This window comes from Brienomyrus brachyistius, chromosome 20 (assembly GCF_023856365.1).
Source record: "Brienomyrus brachyistius isolate T26 chromosome 20, BBRACH_0.4, whole genome shotgun sequence".
Lineage (NCBI taxonomy): Eukaryota > Metazoa > Chordata > Actinopteri > Osteoglossiformes > Mormyridae > Brienomyrus > Brienomyrus brachyistius.
Window position 1 is genome coordinate 6,972,254 of NC_064552.1, and position 24,907 is coordinate 6,997,160.

At 40.4% G+C, this 24,907-nt stretch overlaps 1 protein-coding gene across 2 annotated transcripts; it reads right to left on the bottom strand.

Moving 5' to 3' along the window:
* Nucleotides 1–1,318: 1,318 nt before the first annotated feature.
* On the bottom strand, nucleotides 1,319–12,432 carry LOC125715534 (uncharacterized). Of its 2 annotated transcripts, none has more exons than XR_007384094.1 (3): nucleotides 9,295–11,248; nucleotides 2,436–8,975; nucleotides 1,319–2,116 (listed from the first exon to the last, which is right to left on the bottom strand). XR_007384094.1 is itself a non-coding variant. In XM_048987196.1 (3 exons), exon 3 carries the CDS (start codon nucleotides 8,751–8,753, stop codon nucleotides 2,682–2,684), a length of 6,072 nt encoding a protein of 2,023 aa, XP_048843153.1. In that variant the 5' UTR covers nucleotides 8,754–8,975; nucleotides 9,295–11,248; nucleotides 12,335–12,432; the 3' UTR covers nucleotides 2,397–2,681. The 2 variants fall into 2 exon arrangements, 1 of the variants encoding a protein (XP_048843153.1); XM_048987196.1 differs by lacking the exon at nucleotides 1,319–2,116 and adding an exon at nucleotides 12,335–12,432 and having other exon boundaries at nucleotides 2,397–8,975.
* Between the last annotated feature and the right edge of the window lie 12,475 nt (nucleotides 12,433–24,907).

A 24,907-nucleotide genomic window follows, 5' to 3' on the forward strand; every position in this document is an offset into this window, starting at 1 on the left:
AATATGCTGTAATGCTTTATTCATTCTTATGCCGACCATTATAATGCATTATGAAGGTATCTATATTATAATCTTCTTCTGAAAAATTAACTGTCAACAGTTTATTATTATTATTATTATTATTATTTTGTTAGCCATGGTATAAGCGGGATAAACCACTTTGAGGCGTGCGTTACACCAAACTGTCGTTGATTATTTTTGTATAACTACATGCCTTGTTGTGGTTTATATCATGACTTTTTGACTTTTCACTTCTTAATTAACTGTATTTCATTACATTAGATTAACCGAAGACATAAAATCCTTCTAATCCTTTAACATTTATTTGAATATCAAATTAAGATATTTGCCTCAAATCAATTGATTGATTTCATACATTCTGAAGTACAGTACATTGTTTCTGTGTTAGTGTGGCGCAGACATCGATATTCCAACAGAACAGCACAAAGGCAGGGAATACCACACGCGAGCTGATTGCGTTTTTGATACACCACTGGTCACAAAACACTGCAAGAGAGTTAAGAGCAATTGGAGGAGCAGCTCATCTCTCATCACTGTCACTTGCAATTGTCTGTAAGAGGGACTTATGCTGGGTCCAGCCAAGAGACCCTGAACAATTACAGTCACAACTTCTGGAATGTGTATCACAGACTCAATAATAGATGGATGGATGGATGGATGGAAGGATGGATAGATAGATAGATAGATAGATAGATAGATAGATAGATAGATAGATAGATAGATAGATAGATAGATAGATAGATAGATAGATAGATAGATAGATCTAGTGACCATTTTACTGATCAAGAAAGAATTAAGTAACTCAATTGTAAAATTATAATTTGACTGCTTAATAAAGTTTAACAGCAGTGAGGGGGATTTCAATTAATCTCTGAGCTCTTACCATTTTTTATTTTCAACACATATTCATGGGATTGAACCCATGCTGATAGTTATATTTTTAATTAAAAAAAAGTAATAGCAAAGAATTTAATTTTGCACTTTACAGAACTTCCATAATTTAATTAAGATTTTTTTACAAAAATGAAAATTATTCTTAAATCTACTATCACAATATGCACTTGTGAAAGTTTTACTTACACAAAAATGTTCTCAGGGCAGAAGGAAAAATAATTGGTTCAGAGAAATAACCAATCAAATTGTAGAGTGGATAGGTCCTAACAACTAAAGGAGGTGGGACCAAGACATCTGATTAGCAGGTCCTGCCTCCTCTAATTGCTTGGACGTACCTCCTCTACAATCTGATTGGCTACCTTTCTGAACCAATCGTTTCTCCTTCTGCACTCATAACATTTTTGTGTTAGTAAACCTCCCATGAGCGCAATATGCTACAGTATACAATATTCCTACAATATACAGACGGTCCTCTACTTACGGATGAGATACGTTCGTAATTTGAAATGTTTGTAAGTCGTTATTTAACAACATTTTAACAGTTTACGGAAGTACAAAGAACTAGGATGCTGGGAGTACGCACGCTACGTTGCTGCGCGGCGGGAGTAGCGGCCGAAAGTCATACTGGGCGGAATTGGGTCGCAGAAAAAAAACTTGATGTTGCAGACAGGAAACGGGAGCCCAATGAAAACAATTTGGACATACGTTCGTATGTCTGAAAGTTCGTAAGCTGAAAGTTCATAAGTAGAGGAGCATCTGTGTTTGTATCCATCCATTTTCCTAATTCCTATCCAGTACAGGGTCATGGGAGAGTAATATACTCCTCTTCAGTTACTATACAGGTACTATACTATACTATCTAGCAGACAACAGAAATGAGAAGCAATGGCTTTTTAATATGAGTTTGCATGACGTTTACATTGCTATAATGTAAAAAAAAATTGTAAAAAATAATAAGCACCAATAATAATTACTAGTGACTCAACAAAAAATTATAAAAATCCCTTCTTGAATAAATGGGAGGACGGTGTCATAGATACTAAAGAGAACCACACGATGAGTGTTAAGTTCCACTCTAGTTCCACTCCAAAAGGACACACCGGGACAACTCTTGATTCACCTTTCGTTGAGTTTTATTTACCAACTTAGACTTGTTGGTTTCAAGTTAATCAACCAATGCTTGAACCGTCAGGTTGATAACCTACAAAGCACAGATACAGAGGTTCACTATGTCATTTTGTAAGATGTTAAAACAATACATGAGCTTTTTAGATTACATTAATTAAATTAAGGTAAACAAATGAACCATTGTAAGTATTTCAAATGAATTAATAACATTAATCTAGTGAATTAAGTTAAATCAAATAATAAATTTCATTAAATGCTCGCTTCAAACAACAGAACAGTTAAACATCAAATGTAATAAAGACAATCAAACGTCAAACAGGCAATCAAATCAAAATGAAAGCTTTTGCATTTTAGTTCTTTTTAACTAATATAACCTAATAACATTTACCAACCATTGGTGTCTTTGGAGTAAACTCTTGAGTAGAGCTTGCTGTGCTGTTCCTTGGCTTGTTTGAAGACTGAGCTACCATTCCTGTTCAGGTGTTTTCATTTGTGATCAGCAGCCATTTTGTTGGTGCATTATGGGAAATGTAGTTTGACGGTGGTGGCAACCTTAGACCTTCAATTGTTCAGTTATAACCCAACACCTCCCACTTGAGCTCATGGTTTCTCAAACCCAATGAGGTCACACCAGTCCGTCACTCTTGTTCTTCAATGGGAATCAGATTGACAAGGCGCCTTACATCTCTATGAAGGGTTGTGGCCGGGATTTTTTGTTTAACCCTGTTGGATCCTGCGGCCGGCTCCTTTCCAGCTGCCTTTCTGATGGGAACAGGATAGCTGGGAAAGGTCCTCACAAGCACATCTCTTACAATGCCTTTGTTGTCAGTGTTGACGCTGACAACTCTGGCCAGTCTGTACTGTCCTCTCAGAGCATTTTGGTCAGCCAACCAGACCACATCTCCAACAGCAACATTTCGCTCTTTAGTGTGCCATTTGTTCCGTACAAACAGGTTTGGTCCAGCCAATTGGCTCCACTTCTTCCAGAACTTGCTGACTTCTGTTTGGATACTTTTAAGCCTTTTATATGGATAGCCATCGAACTGGAAGTCTCCAGGGTCTCCCTTTGGGTTTGCACGCCCTAAAAGCAGAGAATTTGGGGTAATGTACTCTACACAGTCTTCCCTACTTTGAGTCCTGGCGTCAATAGGTCTTTCGTTAGCAAGGTTGGCTGCCATGAAGAGAAAGGTTTGGAATTCACCCCAGGTGAAAACACCATCTCCACCAAGGTTGCTTAGAGCCCGCTTCACTATTCTGACAGCCGCCTCTGCTGCACCATTTCTATGCGGAGAATCTGAGGGGTGGATCTTCCAAGACCATTCCGTTCCATGCTTGGCAGATAGGTCTTCAACTTGAGACCTGTCCAGTTGGTCAAAGAATTTGTATAGCTTCTCCAGAGCAGGTTTGGCTCCAACAAAGTTAGTACCGGGGTCTGACCAAAGTTTCCTGGGGTGCCCTCTCAGTGACGTGAATCTTTGGTAGGCCAGCAGGAAACCTTCAGATGACTGGTCACTTACCACGTCAGTGTGTATGGCACGGGAGGCCATGCAACAGAAGACAATTCCCCATACCTTGAGTCTGGTTCTTTTCTTAACTTCATCTTTCACTTCATATGGACCGAACAGATCCAAGGTGGTGAATTCGAAAGGAGCAGCTGGGCCTGTTCGCTCTGGAGGCAAGTGCGCCATTATTTGTTGACACTGCTTCGCCCTGTTCTTCCTGCAGCTCACACAACTGTCAACCATCTTCTTGGCAATTCTCCGGCCTTTTATTACCCAGGCTGTCTTCCTCATCCGGAGAAGGGTTGCTGCTACACCCTCATGGTTAACTTCATGGGATTTTCGTGCCAGCAGAGTAGACACCCATGCTTCAAATGGCAGAACTGGCACGGCAGTCTTCTCCTCATTGAACATCTGGATTCTACCTCCACAAAGTAGGAGCCCAGTGTTCACATCTTTGTATACTGCTAATCTGCTGAGAGTTGTTTCTGGAAAAGTTACACCGACTTGAGCTGCTAGTAAGAGGTCGTCACATGCATCCTCAAGCTCTTTGCTGGTCAACCCAGCCAGCTTGGGTGTTGTTGCGTCCCACTTTGGCCGTTTTGGGTTTGAAATCCTCTTCAGCCACTGCTCGGCAGCTCGACGGATCCAGGCAATTACTCTCTTCAGTTTGGTCAGACTACTGAACCGTGTTATGTTCACGAGATGTCTAACCCAGCCAGTGGGCCTCATTCTTGGCAGAGTGGATTTTCCCTCTTGACAAGGACTTTCCTGAGTGGTTAGTGGATCTTCATTCTGTTGACTCATTTTGGCTTGAGCTCTGGTCAGTACAGCTGAAAATGCCTTGGTTTGAAGCTTGTTTACACTCTCCCTGGCCTGGGCTGCAACTTCTCCAGCTGAATGAATAGGCCACTCCTCCACTGGCCACATCAGGAACTCTGGTCCATTTTGCCATGTGGAACTCTCCTTCAAATCGTCAGGAGTGCCTCCTCTTGTTATAATGTCAGCTATATTTAGATCTCCACGAATCCACCACCAGTCTTGCACTGGCCCAGCCTTCTGGATTTCACCTACTCTGTTTGCGAAGAAGGTTTGGTATCCATAATTGTCTCGCTGAATGGCTCCTAGGATTGTTTGACTGTCCAGTAGATGGAACCATCTCTCAATCTTCAATCGTGCATGCTTCTCCACGTACTTCCTGATCCTAGCTGCAAAGACTGCGCCACATATTTCTGCCTTCACAGCATCTCCCTTTTGATCCAGGGGTGTGAGTTTGGCTTTGGCTTCCACTAACCGGACTTCAATGCCTTGAGTTGTTTCCCATCTTAAGTACATGACAGCTCCGTATGTTTTGTCACTTCCATCAGAGAATGTGATGCCCCAAGGTTTACCTTTCCAGTCAGATGGTGTGAGGCTCCTGTGGAATTTCACTCGACCAAGCTGCACATATTCTTCGAAAAGCTGTATAGCTTCTTCTCTGAGGCCTTCTGAGAGAGGTTGATCCCAGGTTTCTTGGGTCAGTTTGCCACCCCCTCCTTCTTGAAATGCTTTACGAACAAGAATCGCTCCTTTCTGCTTGACCGGTGCAACTAGGCCAATTGGGTCATACAGTGCAGCAACTTGGCTTAAGAGAGCTCTTCTAGTCAGTGGGTTAGGTGTTTCAGTTCTCACCTCCTCTTCGAGAAGATCTTTGCCAACTCGCATTTTCTTCTTCCTTTTAGAAAAGTTCACAGCGGTCAGCATGTAGAGCTTGTCCTCATCCACTTGGTAGCCAATGCCCAAGGCTTTGTTGTCCCCTTCCCTCATTTGGTTTGGAAGAATTAAGGTTTTCCTTTGCTCCTGGCTTAGGACATCAGCTTCAGCTCCTTTCCTCCCACTTTGCCCTGACCGGACCCATGGTTTAAGGAAGAAGCCTCCAGCTTTTAGAATCTCTTCAACATTTGCTGTGATGTTGTCAAGTCTGTGCAGGTCATTGTGGGAGGTTAAGAGGTCATCCACATAACTGTCTTCTTCGATAACTCTTCGTTCATCCACCAAGTGAGTGAATTTGGGCAGGTTCGCAGTCTCCCTCATAGCCAACTGTGCAATGCAACCAGCGGGTTTGTCACCGATGTTAACTCTGGTGATTGCGTATTCACAGATCTCCTTTTCTGGGCTGTCTCTCCACAGGAATCTGTGTAGATGCATCTCACGCTCCTCCAACCAGACAGAGTTATACATCTTCTTTACGTCTCCTAGAGCTGCATGCACGCCTTCTCTAAATCTTAGTAGGATGGCTCTGATGGGGTTAAGGACATCTGGTCCCTTTAGAAGAAGATCATTCATGCTTACCCCTTTGTATTTCTGGCTACTGTTCCAGACAATGCGAACTGGTGTTGTCACTGAATGAGGGTTAGGCGCCACCAAGTGGCTGACATACCACACTGGTCCCGTCCACTTCTCCATGACTTCACTGGTGAGTTTCATGGCTACACCTCTTTCGACCATTTCATGGATTTGGGTTGCATAAGCGACTTTCCATTCTGGTTCCTTGCTTAGTTGCTTTTCCATCCTTAAGAAGCAAGCCTGGACTGCCCTTTTGTTTTCAGGGAGAGATGTAGGACATTCAGTCCAAGGATACTTTGCATCCCAGTGTGGTGTAGGTGTGTGAGCATCCTTTTCCTTGTAGGTGAGGCCTCCTTTAATGATCTCAAGCTCCCTCTCCTCTGCTAAGGTCATGTCTCTTCCTCCTGGTGAGCAGTTTCCACATCGACATCCTCCACACCTTGGTTCGCATGCGGCTCCGATGCTGTCCCAGTGCCACCACTCAAGGAACCCACGGTTACTGGCAGATGTAAATTTGGACAGCGCATCTTCCTGCAGTTGCCAGCCTGGTTTGGTTGTTGGAACTGTGATCTCCTGATATCTGACAGCAGCGGTTCGCATGGAGCGAGCGAAATGGGTTCTTGACTCATATGCTGCCACCTCCACTTCTTCAAATAAGTCAGGATGGGCTCCGCCCACTGTTTTCCCCAATGGGCTTTCCCACAAAACAAGGTCTCCGATGACTTTGACTCTTTGAGGTGCAAGTCTTCCCTCACGGTGGCTTATGAGAAGCTCGACTTCGGCTGGTCTCTTCAGGTCTTCGAGCTGGACATCTGGGAAGAATCTTTTTAACTTCTCAGGCTGAATTGTTTGATATACCTTAGCAATTTCATCCAGGCCATAGCAGACTAGTTGATGTGCTCTTTCAGTCCCTTTTGGAGTCTTGACTCTGACCTTTAGGAGGTACCTTCTTGTATTGACTCGCATAGTCATTCCACCAACCCCATGTATGACCAGGGTTATCTCTTCACTCCTCAGGCCCAATCTTTCAGCAGCTTTGTGGGTTATGTAATTGGTGTCAGATGCTAGGTCAATGAGGGTACCAATCTTTTGACCTGCGTTCGCCGTCACCTGCATCAGCATCATGATCACTGGAAGTTCAATCAGCCCATTCTTCTTCAGTAGCTCAGACTGGCCTGCTGTTTTGAGTGTCACTGAGGACCTGTTAGTGAATGCCTTTCGACATTGCTCTGCTAGTTCTGGGGAAAGTTGTGACAAGAACTTCTCCTGTTCCTCTGTGAACTTCCCTTTACTTCTTTCATCTCTTCCACCTTTACCCCCTTCTCCTCTTCTGGATTCAGTTTTTGGGCACAGGAAATAATGGTGGTCTGGACCAGTTCCTCCCGTTTTGCAGTCTGTATTCCTGCATAAAAAATTTTCCCTGCAGTATCCGTCATCATCATGGTACCCTAAGCATTTGCTGCATGCTCCCAGTTTCTTTAGAACAGACTTCTTTTCGGACAGTTTCAAAGCTTTAAATTTCTTGCAGAAGAAGACCTTTTTGCTGTGTCCACGATCACCACAGACACCACAGCCCTCATCAACTTCTTTCTTTGTAGCTCTGGTTGATGCAGTCTTTCTCTCATGCCTTTTCTCTGGCTTGTCTATCTTGTCCACAATTTTAAGTTGTTCAAGTCTCTCCAGTATCTCTTCTTGATTCTTCAGGAATTTCAAGAGCATGTCAAAGTGAGTATCTGCAGTGACATTATTTTCAGGGTTGACCAGGAACATTAGCCAGTCTCTTTTTATGAAGTCGGGTAACTTGCTTTCAATGGACTTGATGACTAATGGATTTTTCATGGCTCCCACGTTCCCCAGCTCTGTCAGATCTGCCAGTGCCTTCTCCACAGATTGAATCAGGTCAATGACTTTCCTCGGCTGGTTCCCCTTCACTGGAGGCATATTCTCTAGTTCTTCGAGGATTTCAACTGTAATGGTGGACTTGTTGCCGTATCTATTGTCCAGGACCCTGAACATGTCAGCTGCTGTTGTATAGGTTGAAAGTCTTAATTCTTTTGCAATGGTCTCGCTCACACTCTCCAGAAGCTGAATCTTCAGAACTTCAGGTGAGCCAGTGGGCTCCCCCTGCCTTTGCAGGCTCTCCCAGTCCTTTCTCCACCTGTGGAACTCTCTCTTACTTCCCTGGAAGACAGGCAGAGTAGTTGGTTTTATCTTCACAACAGGTGGTGGTGGTTGGACAGGTTTCCCACTTGTGCCTTGATCAGCCAGCCTCCTTGATATGGCAAACTCTGCTTTTCTCAATTGTAGCCTGTTGTGGGTTGCTCTCAGTTCTTTAAGTCTCCCAGCCAGTTCATCTTTTGATGATTCGGGGATCCATCTCTCCCACTCAGACATTGCTGAGATGGCTGCGTTTATCTTTTCTTCCAATAAGGTGAGGTGACCTTCATAGCCTTCTAGATTGTCACTTCTGACTTGAACTCTGTCAGCTTCATCAATTGCTTCTTCTGCTTCAAGAATCGATGTTCTAAGTTCGTTCTTTCCATATCTTCCCCACATGTTAGTTTGTACAATGTCCCTTACTTCCTCCATTTTAATTTCTGCATCTTTTATGGTTGTCTTTATGTCAGTTTCTTGCTGCTTATCAAGTTCTGCTTCATTATCCGCCGCCTTGACGTCAGCATCCAGTCCGATCCTGTAGTCCTCATTAGAATCAAGCACTGACCTGAACCGGTCTGAAAGTTTTCCAAATTCCTCCTTTAATTCAGCTCTCAGCATGGTGTTTGCTCCCCTTGAAATGAAGTTGGCCAGTTTGGTGAAGCTGCTCTTTGCAATGGTCCTCTCCTGCTTCAGTAGTTTGACAGTCTTCCCCAAGACCTCTTCAGCCATCTTTATTTCCTTTTTCCGTCCACAGCTTATCTGGTATGAAGCCCTTTATCTTCCACTCCAGGCTGCTCCGTTGGTTATCAACTGTTAAGTTCCACTCTAGTTCCACTCCAAAAGGACACACCGGGACAACTCTTGATTCACCTTTCGTTGAGTTTTATTTACCAACTTAGACTTGTTGGTTTCAAGTTAATCAACCAATGCTTGAACCGTCAGGTTGATAACCTACAAAGCACAGATACAGAGGTTCACTATGTCATTTTGTAAGATGTTAAAACAATACATGAGCTTTTTAGATTACATTAATTAAATTAAGGTAAACAAATGAACCATTGTAAGTATTTCAAATGAATTAATAACATTAATCTAGTGAATTAAGTTAAATCAAATAATAAATTTCATTAAATGCTCGCTTCAAACAACAGAACAGTTAAACATCAAATGTAATAAAGACAATCAAACGTCAAACAGGCAATCAAATCAAAATGAAAGCTTTTGCATTTTAGTTCTTTTTAACTAATATAACCTAATAACATTTACCAACCATTGGTGTCTTTGGAGTAAACTCTTGAGTAGAGCTTGCTGTGCTGTTCCTTGGCTTGTTTGAAGACTGAGCTACCATTCCTGTTCAGGTGTTTTCATTTGTGATCAGCAGCCATTTTGTTGGTGCATTATGGGAAATGTAGTTTGACGGTGGTGGCAACCTTAGACCTTCAATTGTTCAGTTATAACCCAACAATGAGATAAAGATTACAAAATGATATTTGGTGTTATCTAAGAGAGAATAGGTACTTTACATGTTAATTAGAAATTTGTCAAATATACAACTACCCTTTTCCCTAAGTATGGAAAGTAAAATCAATAATGAATTTTAATCAGGCTCCTTCTTGTCCTCTTTCTGTTAATGGCGTGGGTATGCGGCACTTTGTCCCGTGTAATATGTGTTCATGTTGCCCAGGTTCCTTGATAATTCTGATGGCGTTGGCTTTAACGACAATAGATTTACATAAATAAAAAGCAGGAATGTATTACAACAGATGCTCTACACAACAGACTTACAAGAAAGTGTAATGATGATAGAGATCCACCTCTAATGAAGCATCTGGAATTTTATGGTCAGCACAAGAGCTGTGTGCAGAAGATGGTCATGGTGCTTGGAAAATACATCACTAAATCAGAAAGCTTGCAAGTGATACGAAGTGCACTACTGACACACTCTTAAACAGTGATGCCATAGCAAATGACTATAAAATAGTCACGTTCTCAAATAGCTTTCTTCTGTAAACTTTTCATCATTGTATGCTGAAAGTGATTTCTTGGACCAAAATAGCAATATAATCAAAGTGAAATTGCTCTTTTTTTCCAGTCTATAATTATAAATGTCTTTGATTCCATTCATCTGTCATGCCAGGTTATATTACTGATATAAGAACCATACTGAATATATAGACTGAACATAGAGAATATATTCTGAAAGAAATTTCAGTAGGTGGTAAGAAATGCTGCACAGGGCAGACCCTGTTATCTCAAGCTCCTTGAGGGGAATCTGTTGATCTACCATGTCAAAGTTACCTGGGGAGTTGGAATCCTGTTATAGGAATATCAATGTTTCTGTTCCCTAATGGAGGAAAGGGGGTCATTTCAGCAGACCAGAGTGAAAAAACAGACTTTCTGGAATCTGAAAGATGTTCTTGTAATCAAACAGACACTGATTCTTAATGAGCAGTTTGCATAATTGTCCTAGAATGGGAGAAAGAAAAGACGTTAGCCTTCAGTTCTGCATGGATGACTAAGCAAGACAGGGATTTTCATAGCTCTGTCACAGAGGCCACCAGTAATGACACCGGAATAGAGTTAAGATTAAGAGGTTATATTTTGAACACTAATGCATTATATCTTTGAGTAATAATGTTTTTGGCACTAACGCGAAGGCTATTCATGTACTGTTTGTTCTAATATGTTCAGTGGACAGAATCACTAAACTGGCAGAAAATAATCAAGAGACAAACACTATAATGGGCAATAGTATTGAGACACCTGGCCACTACACCTAAACAAAATTTTATCACCATTCATTCACAGGCATCAATATGGAGTTGGTCCCCCCCCCCCATTGCAATTATGGCAGCTGCCACTTTTCTGTGAAGGCTTTTCACAAGATTTTGGAGTATGTCTGTGGAACTTTTTACACCTTCATTCAGAAGAGCATTTGTGAGGTCAGGCACTGATGTTGGATTTGAAGGCCGGGCTCACAATCTCCGTTATAGTTTATCCCAAATGTGTTTGAAGGAGCTGAGGGGTCTAGCTCAACCTCTGAAAAATAACCCCATACCATCATTCCTCCTCTACCAAACTTTACAGCTGGCACAGGACAGTCAAGCAGCTCAAGTTCGCCTGGCATCCAACGCTTGCTTCTGTGCTTGGATGTGTGAGGCTTGCATGCAGCTGTTCAGTCATGGAAGGTGATTCCGTTCAGCTTCTGGTGCATAGTTTTTGTCCTGGGGTTAATGCCAGAGGAAATTTGTAACTCTACAGTTAGTGAGTCAACATTGCATTTGTGACATTTATGCACTATGTGCCTTAACACGTGGGCTGCCACTTTGTGGCGGAGTTTCTGTTTATCCTAAATGCTTACATTTTGCAATAAGACCACCTACTGTTAACTATGGATTATCTTGCAGGTAAGTAATTTCAAGAACTGACTTATTGAAAATGTGGCATCCCATGGCAGAACTACACTTGTATTCACTAAGCTCTTCAGAATGACCCATTCTTTTACAAATCTTTGTAAACCTGACTGCATGGCTGGGTGCCTGATTTCACATACTTGTGACATTGCGCCTGAATGAAACACCCAAATTCAATAACTAAGAGGGGTGTCCCAAAACTTTTGTCCATATGGCGTATGGCCATGTGCCTACATACATACAGTGCATTCAAAAAGTATTCAGTCCCGCTAACTTTTTTTCAAATATTGTCACAGTGCAGCCTTGCTATAGCTATATAAACATATACTCATTTAATTTCACTCTTCCCCAGTTTGTCAATCTACACTCAATACAACGTGATGGTAAAATGAGAAAAAAACTGTAAAAAAAAACTTGAATCATCACATTAATGTAAATATTCAGACCCTTTGCTATGCTACTGGAAATATACCTGGGGAACAACCCATTTTAATTGACCATCTTCGAAATGTCTATACTAGAGCAGGTTAGTGGATAGGAGCAGTGGTGGCCTAATGGTTAGGTAAGGACACTTGTAATTGGAAGTGTACTATTCTCATCTATTATGAAACAGCAAGCTTAAACTCATTTCTCCATAATAATCTCCAAGGAACAGGCTCCATCTTGAATTTGGACAATTTTAATGAAGAAAAGGTAAAACTGAAATAACTCCAAATAACACAGGTAAGTACACAAATATTTAAAATCATCCAAAGGATACTAACAACCTTTATCTTTACAGGTAATGCTAACAGGTAAGTAGCATTACCGAATATATGCGAATATAGCCTTTACTATCTTGCATTACTAACTTATATTTCTCTTTCAGTTTCAGACTCATGAACAAACTTCACTTACTGACAATGCCGTATGAACACAAGAGTAAAGTTGCGTTGCAAACTTCTGTGTTGTGAGAACCTGTTACATTTTTCTTCAGTGAGGGAGACTAAAATGGCTACCCACATCATAAACAAGAAACTCAGGTCACAGGTTAAATAAACCCTTTCAAAATAAAAGTCCCCTATCAAATTCCTGGTCTTCCTATTACTGTAAGTTACAGAAAGATTGCTGGTTCGAATCCCAAAGTTCTGAGGTACCCTGAGTAAAGTACCACCCCCAAGCACTACTCCCTTGCTGCTGAATTGGGTTAAATGCAGAGGATTTGGTTGTTGTGCACTGTGGTGCAGCAGCACTGATCACCAGAAAATTTGTTAATCTAGTTTTTAATCTTCATACTCATCTGCATCACAGTCACCAAGTACTCTACTGGTTGGCTGAAACCAAACCATGTGCTGGATTTTAACTTTCTGGACCTGAACTATCCACTTCTGGTCTCTATACCTTGCTTGTCCACCTGTGGTTAATTACCTGATGGAATATGATTTGGAAAGGCACTCAACTCTCCATACAATGGCCCTACAATTGACAATGTATATTTGTGCAAAAACTAAGACATGAGGCAAACAAACTGCCTGCAGAGCTCAAAGACATGAATGTGTTGAAGCACAGATCTGAGTAAGGTGACAGAAACACGAAATGCGGCATGGAAGGTTCCCAAGATCACAGAGGTCTCCATAGTACTTAAACAGAAGAAGATTGGAACAACCAAGACCCTTACCAGAGCTGGCTGCCCAGTCAAACTGAGCAGTCAGGTGAGAAGACCGGTGATGGAGATGGAAGAAACTTCCAGACGGACAACTGTCACTGCACAAATAGGCACTTAAATGACTCTCAGACTGTGAGAAACAAGATTCACTGATCTGATGAAACCGGTATTGAACTGGTTAGACTCAATTCTAAACACCATGTCTGAAGGTAGGTGCCACTCATCACCTGGGCAATCCCAGTAGTGAAACACGCTGGTGACAGAATCATGCTGTGGGCTTCTTATTCAGTGGCAGGGACTGGGAGGCAAGTTGTGGTTGAAGGAAAACTTACTGGAACAAAGTACGGGCGTATCCTGAATGGAAATCCGTTCCAGAGCACTCTGGGCCTGAGGCTGGGCTGAAGGTTTACTTTCCAATGCGACAATGAACCTAAGCACAAAGCAAAGACAATGCAGTAGTGGCTAAGGGACAACTCTGTGGATGTCCTTCAATGGCCCAGCAAGAGACTGGACTTGAACCCAAATTAACATCCCCAGAGAGACCTGAAAATAGCTGGCCACTGACAGTCCCCACCCAAACCAGCTGAGCTTGAGATGATCAGCAGAGAAGAATGGCAAAAAATCCCCAAATCCTGATGTGCAAAGCTTGTCACCCAAGAATACTCGAGGCTGTAATCACTGTAAAAGGTCCTTCAGCTACTGCATAAAGGGTCTGAACACTTAAGTGAATGCGATGTTTTTTTTTTTTTATTTTTAATACATTTACAAGAATTTCTAAAATTCTGTTTCTGCTTTGTCATTGTGCATTATTGAGTGTAGATTGGTGTGGGGAAAAAATGAACTTAGACGATTTTACTTCGACGAGTTTGAAAAACGTGAAGGGGTGTGAATGCTTTCTCAATGCACCATATGTTCATATACTGTAGCATGGGAAGTGATGCATTATGGGGTATTGGGATAGCTACTGTATGCTCTTTAGTTCTTGTATGAATTTTCCATCCATCCATCCATTTTCCAAACCGCTTATCCTATTGGGTCGCGGGGGGTCCGGAGCCTATCCCGGAAGCAATGGGCACGAGGCAGGGAACAACCCAGGATGGGGGGCCAGCCCATCGCAGCTTGTATGAATTTTGCATGAGTTATTTAATATTAACAATAGCAATTAACAATATTAACAATCATTCAAAATTAACAATCACCTCAAAAGGGTTAGCGTGTCATTAATTGTTGTATATTGTTTGTCTATAAATATTTAAAAATTTTCATTATGTACAATGGAATTTGTGTAGTGTTAAAAAAAAAACATTTCAGCCTGTTACAAATGTCAACATATTTAAATGAAAATGACCTTTTAAAGATAGTCTTGAGTTGTTCAATATGCCACATAATATTAAATGTTGGCTCCGATAAAGCCAATGCCCCCTCAGAAGGTGGCCCCTAGATCACGTTGCAGTTCTGTGCCGGCACTGCAGAGGGCGCAAGTACTTCAAAGGGCACGAGCAAGCCAATTCAATTTGTCTTGGACGGTGAGCTCCACGCCAAGTGAAATTGGCTGGTTAAGCTGGCGCCGGGTGGCATTGTTCAAGGGGCGCCGTGGGACGGCCGCAGAAATATGTCAGATACTGTCGGCAATGGCCCATCTCGGCCTTGCCAGGATCTGCCCATGTCTGTACTGGAAAATACTTATCTGAATTGGAGCATCCACCGCTGTAGTACTTAAGCCTAGAAATCTGAGGAACAGGTTGTGTGTGGCATTGTGGGATACTGAGACCGTAATGCCAAAAACATGGTGTTGGAGCCATCGCCCTTTATCAAAGTAATGCAAACTCTGAATGGAAGCTGGAAGTAAAAGTCAATCCCCAATTCTTGCAATAATCCCCATATTGGAAAGGAAGAATTGGGATGTGAGACAGCTGTTAGTCACTCTCCAGGTGTACGCTTGGCACTTCAGAAAACATTGTACACGAACTTGTTCTTACCAAGCATCTGCATCCATTCTCCCCCATGTGATTTGACAGACGAAATACTTTTGAGAGAGATGGAAAAAAATGGTACTAATCTTAGATTAATGTGTTCTGCAGGCTCAGTGTTCTTGTCAAATTTCCTGTGAATCAAAGTGAATTAAGTGTGAATTGCAATAGGCGTGAACTGCAGAAGAAACCTTAACTCTTAGAAAGACACAACAGGCGGATTTCATGACGCTATATCTTTCTCAGGGCTCATGTAGTAAGTGTGTCACTAAACGCACACAAGTGTGAACTGGTACAGTAATGTATTCATGACTAGTATAAGAGTCATTTAAGTTTCATTTTTTTTTGTCTGCAGAAAATTTTCCCAGAGTACATAAGAATCTGAATTAAATGGTTAATAGATGAACTGATATCAAAGCCAAAATTCTGCTACTTGTTTCAATGACTTCAGTTCAGTTGCTTAAACAATTTAGCAAATGTGGAGGCATCATCGAGGTCCAGACATGGCTGAGAAAATAGAAAAGAAATGGCAAGCGAAATTATAAAGCATGACTTAGTAAATATCATTTCAGCTGGCATGTAACTGTTTGCTTAAGACAAAAATATATAGATATGACTATGTTTTTGTTACATGGACAGTATAAATATAAACATGTATATAAAATATTCACCAACTTATGACAGTATCAGACATTCAGCATGGACACTGTACTGCACCATCCAGTAGGAAACGGTAACAAAGTGATTCAGGGGACATCTCTGCTTATCTGTCGTGGGTTAATCTATAAAGATGACAGGATGTGTAACGGTCCCCATGTGCCAAAATAGTACATGTTTCCTGCAGCATTGGCAGTGTGATATAAGGCTCAGTTCATGCATATTTTCCATACATGTACACTAATGGATTATGACTGAATATCGTTGTATAAAGAAAGGTCACTTTGGTTACCTCTGGGTATCCCGCTGTCCCCGTGACACCCAAAGACATGTATGAATGTGTGTGTGCATGTGTGTGTCCTGTAACGGACCGGTAATGAACTTACGTACCCAGCCTTGTGCCCTTGCTGCCTGGAATAGAATCCATCCCTGCCATGACCTTGACCAGAAATAACAGGTGGAAGATAGATGACTGGATTTTTGCGTGGGTCACTGGTTTTTAGTTATTATTATCTGTTGTTTTAAACTGATACTACTGTCAAGTGTATCTCAAAATATCTCAAAACATGTATTAGAAAAAAATCTCTGGTAACACTTTACTTAAAGGTCTGCTCCTTAACTATTAATTGTTAGTAATCGTTTGATAATGCCATAATACATAGTGTAACAACATGACAGATAGAAAGAATCATTCGCAGATAAAAACTAATTTAGAAATGTATTGCAATCATATGTTGCTCCTGATATTTCTAAAACAGCTTGTAAATCACTTGCAAATATAAACCAATGGGTTTTTAAGCATGCTCAGGAATTCGTTATAATTGCACACTTATTGCGAGCCCTTTAGTAAATTCTTTCAGCAAAGGAGCAAATGATTAAGGTTCAGGTATAACTAATTTCTAAGTATGTTTATTATTGTGTTGTTTATGAGATGCATGCGATTTACCAACTCGTTAATAAATGCTTTGTGGGATATGAGTTGGAAATCTTTGTAATACATTTGTAAATGTGATTGTACGTGAGTCTTTTAATTGACTAATATATTATCCAGTGATTAGTTACACTTTAATGTTGTTAAGGAGCAGAGCTTAGACTAAAGTGTTACCAAATCCATTTCTATGGCATGCATTGTGAGTAGTGAATTGGTTCAGCCTCAAAACATACTGTAATATTTATATATTTATTTTCTATCTATTTTGAAAAGACACACGCAACTTCTACATCAAATAATTATACCTGGCTCTTTATGTAATATCTAGTAGACACTTGCAAAACCAGTTATATAAGTGTATGGAAGAAGCTGATTCTAGGTGAATGTTTTACTAATACAGTAAATCTTCAAAAGTTCAGCTTAATTTACATTCATTTAATAAGGAGGAATGGGAATAGGGATATAGCAGTTTGAATACAGTGTAAATTTTTGAAGTTGGTGTACTGTAATGGTCTTGGGCAGTTAAAACTGTACTCCCCCAGAGGACAGGGGTCATTGGCTCACGGGAGGGAAATTGAAGACACAGGACTCGCTTATCCACTTCGGTGCTATTATTAATAATGGAGTTCTTCTGGCGGTTACAACCAGGCTACCGAGGTCCCTCACTTTCGCTCTGTTATCCCGTCAAAAACCCTCCGTGTAATAGACAATTAACTCAGTTATGTTCCCCTCGTTACGTTAATTAACCCACAAATAACGTAAATAAACATTATAATGCCTGTGCTTACAAGAGTATAGTACAGTAGATAACAACACTGAAGTGTAAAACACCAGAAAACTTTATATGTTTTGGCAACAGGATTATTTTGTATGACTTCTTTCACAGCTGGCTAACAGTATGTAAAATATAATATGGTATGGGTCAACCACAAAATCTAAAAAAAAAATCCTTGAAAATAATTTCAAAGAAAATCTTAGCGTAAAATCTCTTTTTAAATGTATCTTAAAAAGCACTTTGTAATGCAACTGCTGAAAACTTGAAGGACTTCTCTCAAAATTCTTCATAAAATTCATTTCTATACCTCTTAACAATACTGTACGATTTACATTGTTGACCGCAAACCACACATCTTTGTCTCGACAACTAGTCTCGCTTGCATGTTAGCGGTCTTTGTAACCGTGGAATCCTGCCTTCCTCAGAGTAACTTCTTAACTTTTCAGTGCTGTTCATTTTGCATTTTTAATAATTGATCCTAAACTTTGTGCCTCCAGTGAGCACAGCGGTAAGTTTGTACAGTACTGTACATACAGGGGCATAATTTAGGTGGGTTGTATATTATATACAAAGGTTTAGATGGGAAATGAAATAATCTGATATGCAAAGTGTACACTACAGTATAATACTGTTTGTTTATTAATTTATAACAAATAGACTTTTTTAGAATTTTGTGATCAGTGGTTATTGTTGACCCAACACAGCACACAGTGCAGAACCACAAAATGTGTCCTCTGCATTTAACTCATATGTGACATCATGACATAGCAGGGGGCAGCTAATTCAGTGCCCGGGGAGCAGTGCTTGGGGGTGGTACCTTGCTCTGGGTACCTGAGTGGTGCCTTGCTGATCAGGGATTCAACTCTTTCAATTACAAGTGTGCTTCCCTGACCATTAGGCCACCACTGCCCTTTTTTAATGTTTCTTATTGTTCTGGGTAACAAATTGTTATGGGCTGAGGTCAGGGGTGCCCAAGTACAGTCATTTTTTTTTGCCCCAACCCTTGCAAATTTGAACGGGTTACTGTATTTCCGGAGGCCTGAATATTATGTAATTTTTATAGCTAGCAACTACTATTTCACACTGAAATTTACTAGTTCCGGGAATCAAAAGCTGGTTGTGAGTAGCACTGCGGCCTCACGCCCCTTGGGTTGTGGGTTCATTCCCTTCTCCCACCTCTCCGTATGCTGAGTTTGCGTGTTTTCACAGATATTGCATGAGAATTTTTCTTTATGCCTTGGATTGATAGAGTATAGATGGATCATACTGTAGATGTCATCAGTGCAGGAGCAGCAAGTGAACATGGAATACAAAGGAAAATGTTTTAATTTTAATTACATGAAATACATCCTGTGGAATTGTGCCCCAGAAAACATGAATTTATGTAATTTTGCGTCATACACATTTTAAGAGGTTGTTCAGTAAGTTCTGGACATTAATGTTTTCCTGCATAACACCAACAGAAACAATAAACCAACTGTGGGTATGTTGTTTTGTGTTTGTGAACTTGGGAAAATGCTCCAGTCTTCAGATCAGCAGTCGTCAGTGTTACTGTGTAAATTCTCCCTTCTCTCTCATGCGTGCTGTTCTCTGATTACAGTCTTTAATATTAATGCAGAAACCAGCTGAAGATTTGTCAGACTTTGTAGCTGCAAATGTTATTGCATTTGTTTGGTACAATAAAGCCATGAAATGCTATCTGGAAAATATTGTGTCAAACTTTTTGCAAGATGCACATTGCTTAATAAAACATTCAGCATTTGCAAAATCTTAAATTGTAGATGCATTAAGACACAATGCAGTTTACAGTCTTCTTACCCTAAAGTCAATATTTTTGTATCTTTTCCTCAGTATTTATGTAGTGTCAAATTACAAGTTTCCCATCAGTGTTATTCTCATGCAATTATTTGTACAACAGAAAGGTAAATAGAAATGAATTAGTTAGACAACTTTCTAAATAGAAGGGGAAATGGGATGCACGAATTGCCATTTATCTACAGCTTTAGCACTGCTCCTCTCTCAGATTTACCATTCATCAATACTGTTTCTCAGAATTCACAAAGTAATTCAATGACTCCGCCGTGAATGAAAATTGGATGATTAAAGTTGAATGATTCTGTATTGTTTCTTTATGGAATAAAGAATGATTCTCTGTATTACTCCTGACAGTCTATGCATTGAAGATAGGCCATAACAGTGGTAGAAAGACTCTAGCTTTAATTTAAAATAAATAAAAATAAAACGTCAAACCAAAAAGCTTGGACCAACTTCGGTAAATGTAAGCTAACAGTGAAAAACAAGACGAAAGAAAAACCCTCTAAGAAATATATAACTCTCGAAGTCGACGAGACACATTAGAGATAAATTGCTATACATGAGCCAACCTTAGTACAGGCTCCTCCCAGGTGTCTGATATTCTTCCTCCTTGCATCCACACACCTGTCACCAGTTGAAACCATACAAAGTGAATCAGTTGCATCATTCTAATTCACTTACTAAATACTCTACAAAGAAGGATGCTTATCAATCATACGTAACATTTAAGAGTGTCCCCCAAACACACTAAATTACTAGATACTCCTATACTAAGTTTTCATTTCCCACTGACACAGTATCTACTGTAAATGAAGGAAGATGTTCACAGAATCAAGTGAAATGGAAGACTGTAGTGACATTAATGAAATTATGCACAGTGGTTTCATTTTACCCCCAAAGTACAGTGAGCACTGGGCATCCCCTTAGGCTACTTCAGAATCCCAAGACGTCTGCTATTCTAACTGCAGTGATCGAGGTATACTGTTACGCCTGAAGCATAGCTATTGTCACTGCTACAGCTGCATGTGACTGGAGAATAACCCTCGGGAGAACGACTGGTGGTGGACTCTGTGACAGAGGATAACATAGCGGCAGCACAGCAGTGGTGGAAAATAGGCAGGGTAGGTGTTAGTGGAAGCAAGGTTCAGCAACCAGGGTTGCATAAGAAGTGCAGCACGTAACAAGACTGGAGGGCTAAGCTGGAGGCAGTAATGATATAGGCGAGTTTGTGTAACTGGCGGCAGACAGACGGTGGAAGCTATGGAGCATAGGGCGTCTGTGGACAGGCCCAGAGTCGAAGCCATGAAGACGAGGTTTCCAATAAACTCAGCCAGGTGTGGAAGCAGTACACAGGCAAGAATCCTGAGCAGTGCATCTCCAACAGAGTCTACCCATACTGAGCACTGAGCAGTGCCGGGTTTTGATTTTTTTGATTTTCTGCCAACACGGAGACATGCCATGGCTGAACATGCCTTGGGAATAGTGAAAAAAACTGAATATACAGAGGATCTGAGAGTCCAGGTAAGAAAGCACTATTGGCTGCAAGTGCAATTAGAAATTCATCCATCTCTTTTCAGTAAGACTACAGTCAAGACTGGTCTCAGCAGGCACTGAAAACAAGGCTAGGAACACCCATGCCCACTGCATTGGAGAATTAAATGACGATAAGCTTTAATTAGATATGAATATTTGGGTAACTTTTTATATGAATTCCATGTCTATAAGAATCTATGAACACATTCCAAACACATTATAATGCATTCATTAAGCATTATAAACATGTAAATATAAACTATAAATATTGATAAAAAAAGGTATAACATTACAGTATAGGGATGTTTTGTATGCATTATGAATGATTTATGAAGCTCTCATCTATGATGCAAATAAAAAACAGGTTCAATAAGAACTGAGAAATATATGAGCCTTTGATATTATGTCTAATACATTTAATTTGTCAGGATTATATGTGATCTTATTACTATAGTAAAATGTTCACTTTTAGCTCATTAGCTAAATTAAATGTGATAAAATAATTTATCACATTAGCTAAATGTTTCACCATAAACGGAGTCCTGAAAGCAGATGGAACTTGTGTCCCTATGAGAAAACTGACACTCGTATTGTTAATATTTCTCCGCTGTTTGTGACCAGATGATTCATAATTATTGAACTCTTAGCTGAATAATGCGAGCCTAATTACCTGCAAACCTAGATCCCGTCATAATGCAGTACAAGGCATCCTTAATTCTTCTACCGACTATTATAATGCATTATGAAGGTATCTGTTATGCATTATAGCTTTTTTGGAGCTTATGAAGTATTATAATCAGCACTATAATGCCTTATGGCAGCAGCAGATGCTGTAATGCTTTATTAATTCTTATACTAAGCAATATAATGCATTATGAAGGTATCTATAATGCAATATGCATGACAACCTCAAGTAAAGTTTTTTTTATTGGTATGTCCAAGTGGCCATTGAATAATTAGAGAGTTTATACTCTAAATAGTTCCGACCTTGTGTTCCAGACCCCCCTGACCCTGAATAGGACAAGTGGGTACAGAATATGGATGACTGGATGGACTCTAACTAGTGTCTTTATTGTTCAGTATGGTGGTAGAGTGAGTGACAATGTTTCCACACACCACCAGGGTTGGGAGTGTGAAGCGTGTGAAGATCACATGCTCTTCCACTATGGGGAAGGTTTCCCCCTGCTGATAAGTTGTGGTGGTATCTCCGTGTTGCCCGTAGGTATAAATGAATGCGTGCCCTGTGTTGGAATTGCAATCCCATCCCTAGTACTTCTGTGCTTGCTGAAATTAAATCACCATTGCCATGTGCTAGATGAGTGATTGTAAAATCATTAGATGGAATTTATATTGTTTTTAATTGTGAAATTAGTTTCAGTTTCTGTTATTCTACTAGGGTTATATTTTAATTTAGAATATTTTTCACCAAATCAGTGAAATAGCTACAATACTTCCATCATATTGAAAAAGGAGAAAACCAGTAAACACAGTTCACATCAGCAAAATAGGACAAACACAGTTTTGCAGTGTTTGTTTTAAAAGTGCTACCTGGAATTAGTGTATTCTGCCTTGTGCTTTATGTACCTGGGACAGGTTCCAGACCCCCCCGTGACACTGTACTGGATAAACAGTTGGAGAACAGATAGTGACTTTTTAGATGTTTATAAGTTTGTAAATATGTATGCATTCTGGAAAAATCCACTCCTGTATATGGGTTCTGTTTGCCCAACAGAGAGGCAATCTTTTTCATCTCTGAGGGACTGTCCCATTGTGTGAAGTGTATAAGGTTTCATTTTTATGCAGATATATCTATACCTTAGACAGTTGCGTGCATGATGCACCACAATCTGACTTCTGCAATGTCATTGTAACATACATACAACCTACAGACTAACTTTAGCCAAAGTAGCACATAATTCAGCATTGAGTATAATAAATAAAAGTCTGATAGTGTAGAACTGTGCTATTCTCACAGAATGTCTACCAATTAGGCATGAACATATATTCTCAAGGAGCAGAACATTAATAAAATCAGTATATGGAAATAAGTACATACACCATGGAAGTTAGGAAGACCCCAGAGTTATAGATGTCACGGGTTCATACAAATGGTGTCTGTCTTGTTGCTTAATATATATTTTAAACATGCTGTATATGCTAGGGGGGCGGCATGGTGGTGCAGTGGTTAGCACTGTTGCCTCACACCTCTGGGACCCAGGTTCGAGTCTCCGCCTGGGTCACATGTGTGCGGAGTTTGCATGTTCTCCCCATGTCGTTGTGGGGTTTCCTCTGGGTACTCCGGTTTCCCCCCACAGTCCAAAAACATGCTAAGGCTAATTGGAGTTGCTAAATTGCCCGTAGGAATGCATGTGTGAGTGGATGGCGTGTAAGTGTGCCCTGCGATGGGCTGGCCCCCCATCCGAGGTTGTTCCCTGCCTCCTGCCCATTGCTTCCGGGATACGCTCCGGACCCCCCATGACCCAGTAGGATAAGTGGTTTGGAAAATGGATGGATGGATGTATATGCTAGAACAACCTTCTCTTACATTGTAAGGGAACAAACAAAGCACTGTCAGGTAACAGTGACTGATAATTGTCTAAAGCAATTTCTGACAAGAGCAGGAACTGATTAAACAACTCATTGCTATTCAATACCTAGGCAAAGACATTACAAGGGGCAGAGAGAGGTGGTTCTGACTAATTGATATGTTAATAAGTATTGTAGCCACCATTTAATTCAGTAAGCTTAACGCAGGAATTTCCAGGACAATGGTAACATGCACATTTAATGCAGGCATGACCTTCTAACGACCGTGGTACCAGAGAAAGGGAATGGTAAGGTGAGATGAGTTGAATTTCATATAAGGTCTTTACAAATGTAATATAAATGCATGTTCACAGCACATGGGGCTTGAGGCTACGGCTGGCAGTTTACTGCATGTGTACTGTCATTTCCGACTTGGACACATATAGAAGCGACTATTTTCATGCAGTGCAATGTTACTTTTATCAGAACAAAATAATCGTACCCCCTTGATGTTTTTACTTAAAGACGGTTTAGAGAGTGCATAAAAAATTGCGCTCATGTTCTACATAATGACATTTCAGTCAACAATGAACCACAAATACAAAAGCAGCCCCATAAGATCACAACAGAACTGAAAAATTCCTGTTGCCTTCTGACGTTGTAGTGCAACACGTTACTCATGTGTTTGTGGTGATGCTGGTGTAAACAAACCTACTGACAGAACATATGAAAGTACAGCACATACTATTATGTACAGTACGTAATAACTGATAACGATAATAACTATGTTACTGGTCAATGAATTTACTATATTGTACTTTTTGTCATTATTTAGGCTACACTATACAGCCTAGGCGTGTATTAGGCTATACTGTACCATCTAGGTTTGCGTAAACACACACTATGATGTACATGCAATGACAAAATTGCCTAACAATGTATTTCTCAGAATGTATTCCCGCTGCTAAGCGACATGCTACTGTACTGTCTCCTTTTTTAAGATTTGAAACTGTACTCTAAGCTGATTCCGAACAAGAAAATGGAAGTGAATGTGTGACGTTTTGGCATGCATATTTTTTAGTAGGACAGGAATTCCTTAAGGGTGTCTTCTGAGCAAATGAAGTATGGGATGTGTTCTTTCTTTAGTCTAGGAATGAAATAAATTTGACTGAAAAGTTTGACATTTTTGGCAAAAAATTGGTGCATGGGTCCAAAGAATCTCACCAGTGTCAGATGGTTGAATTCCAAAAAAAAATGGGGTTTCAAAAAGCCTTTTGTCTTTTTCATTGCATGCAACTCTTAGAAAACAGGAAATAATTGGAGGCTGTTGTACTGTTATCTAACTTTGCAATGAATTTCCAAACATAATATGCTGAAGTACATTTAGTCTAATCAAATTTATTTCAGCCATCTAACTGACATGCAATCACTTATCCAGGGGGGCTGGAGTCCATCCCAGGCAGCATAGAGCACAAGGCAGAGGCAGACTTTGCACAGGATGCAGTCCAGTTCAGGACACACACACACAAAGCCACACACACACACACACACACGTTTGTAATTATATCTTTGTAGGGACTCTCTCTCTTCTCATTCTTTTCTATGGGGAAAACTCCAA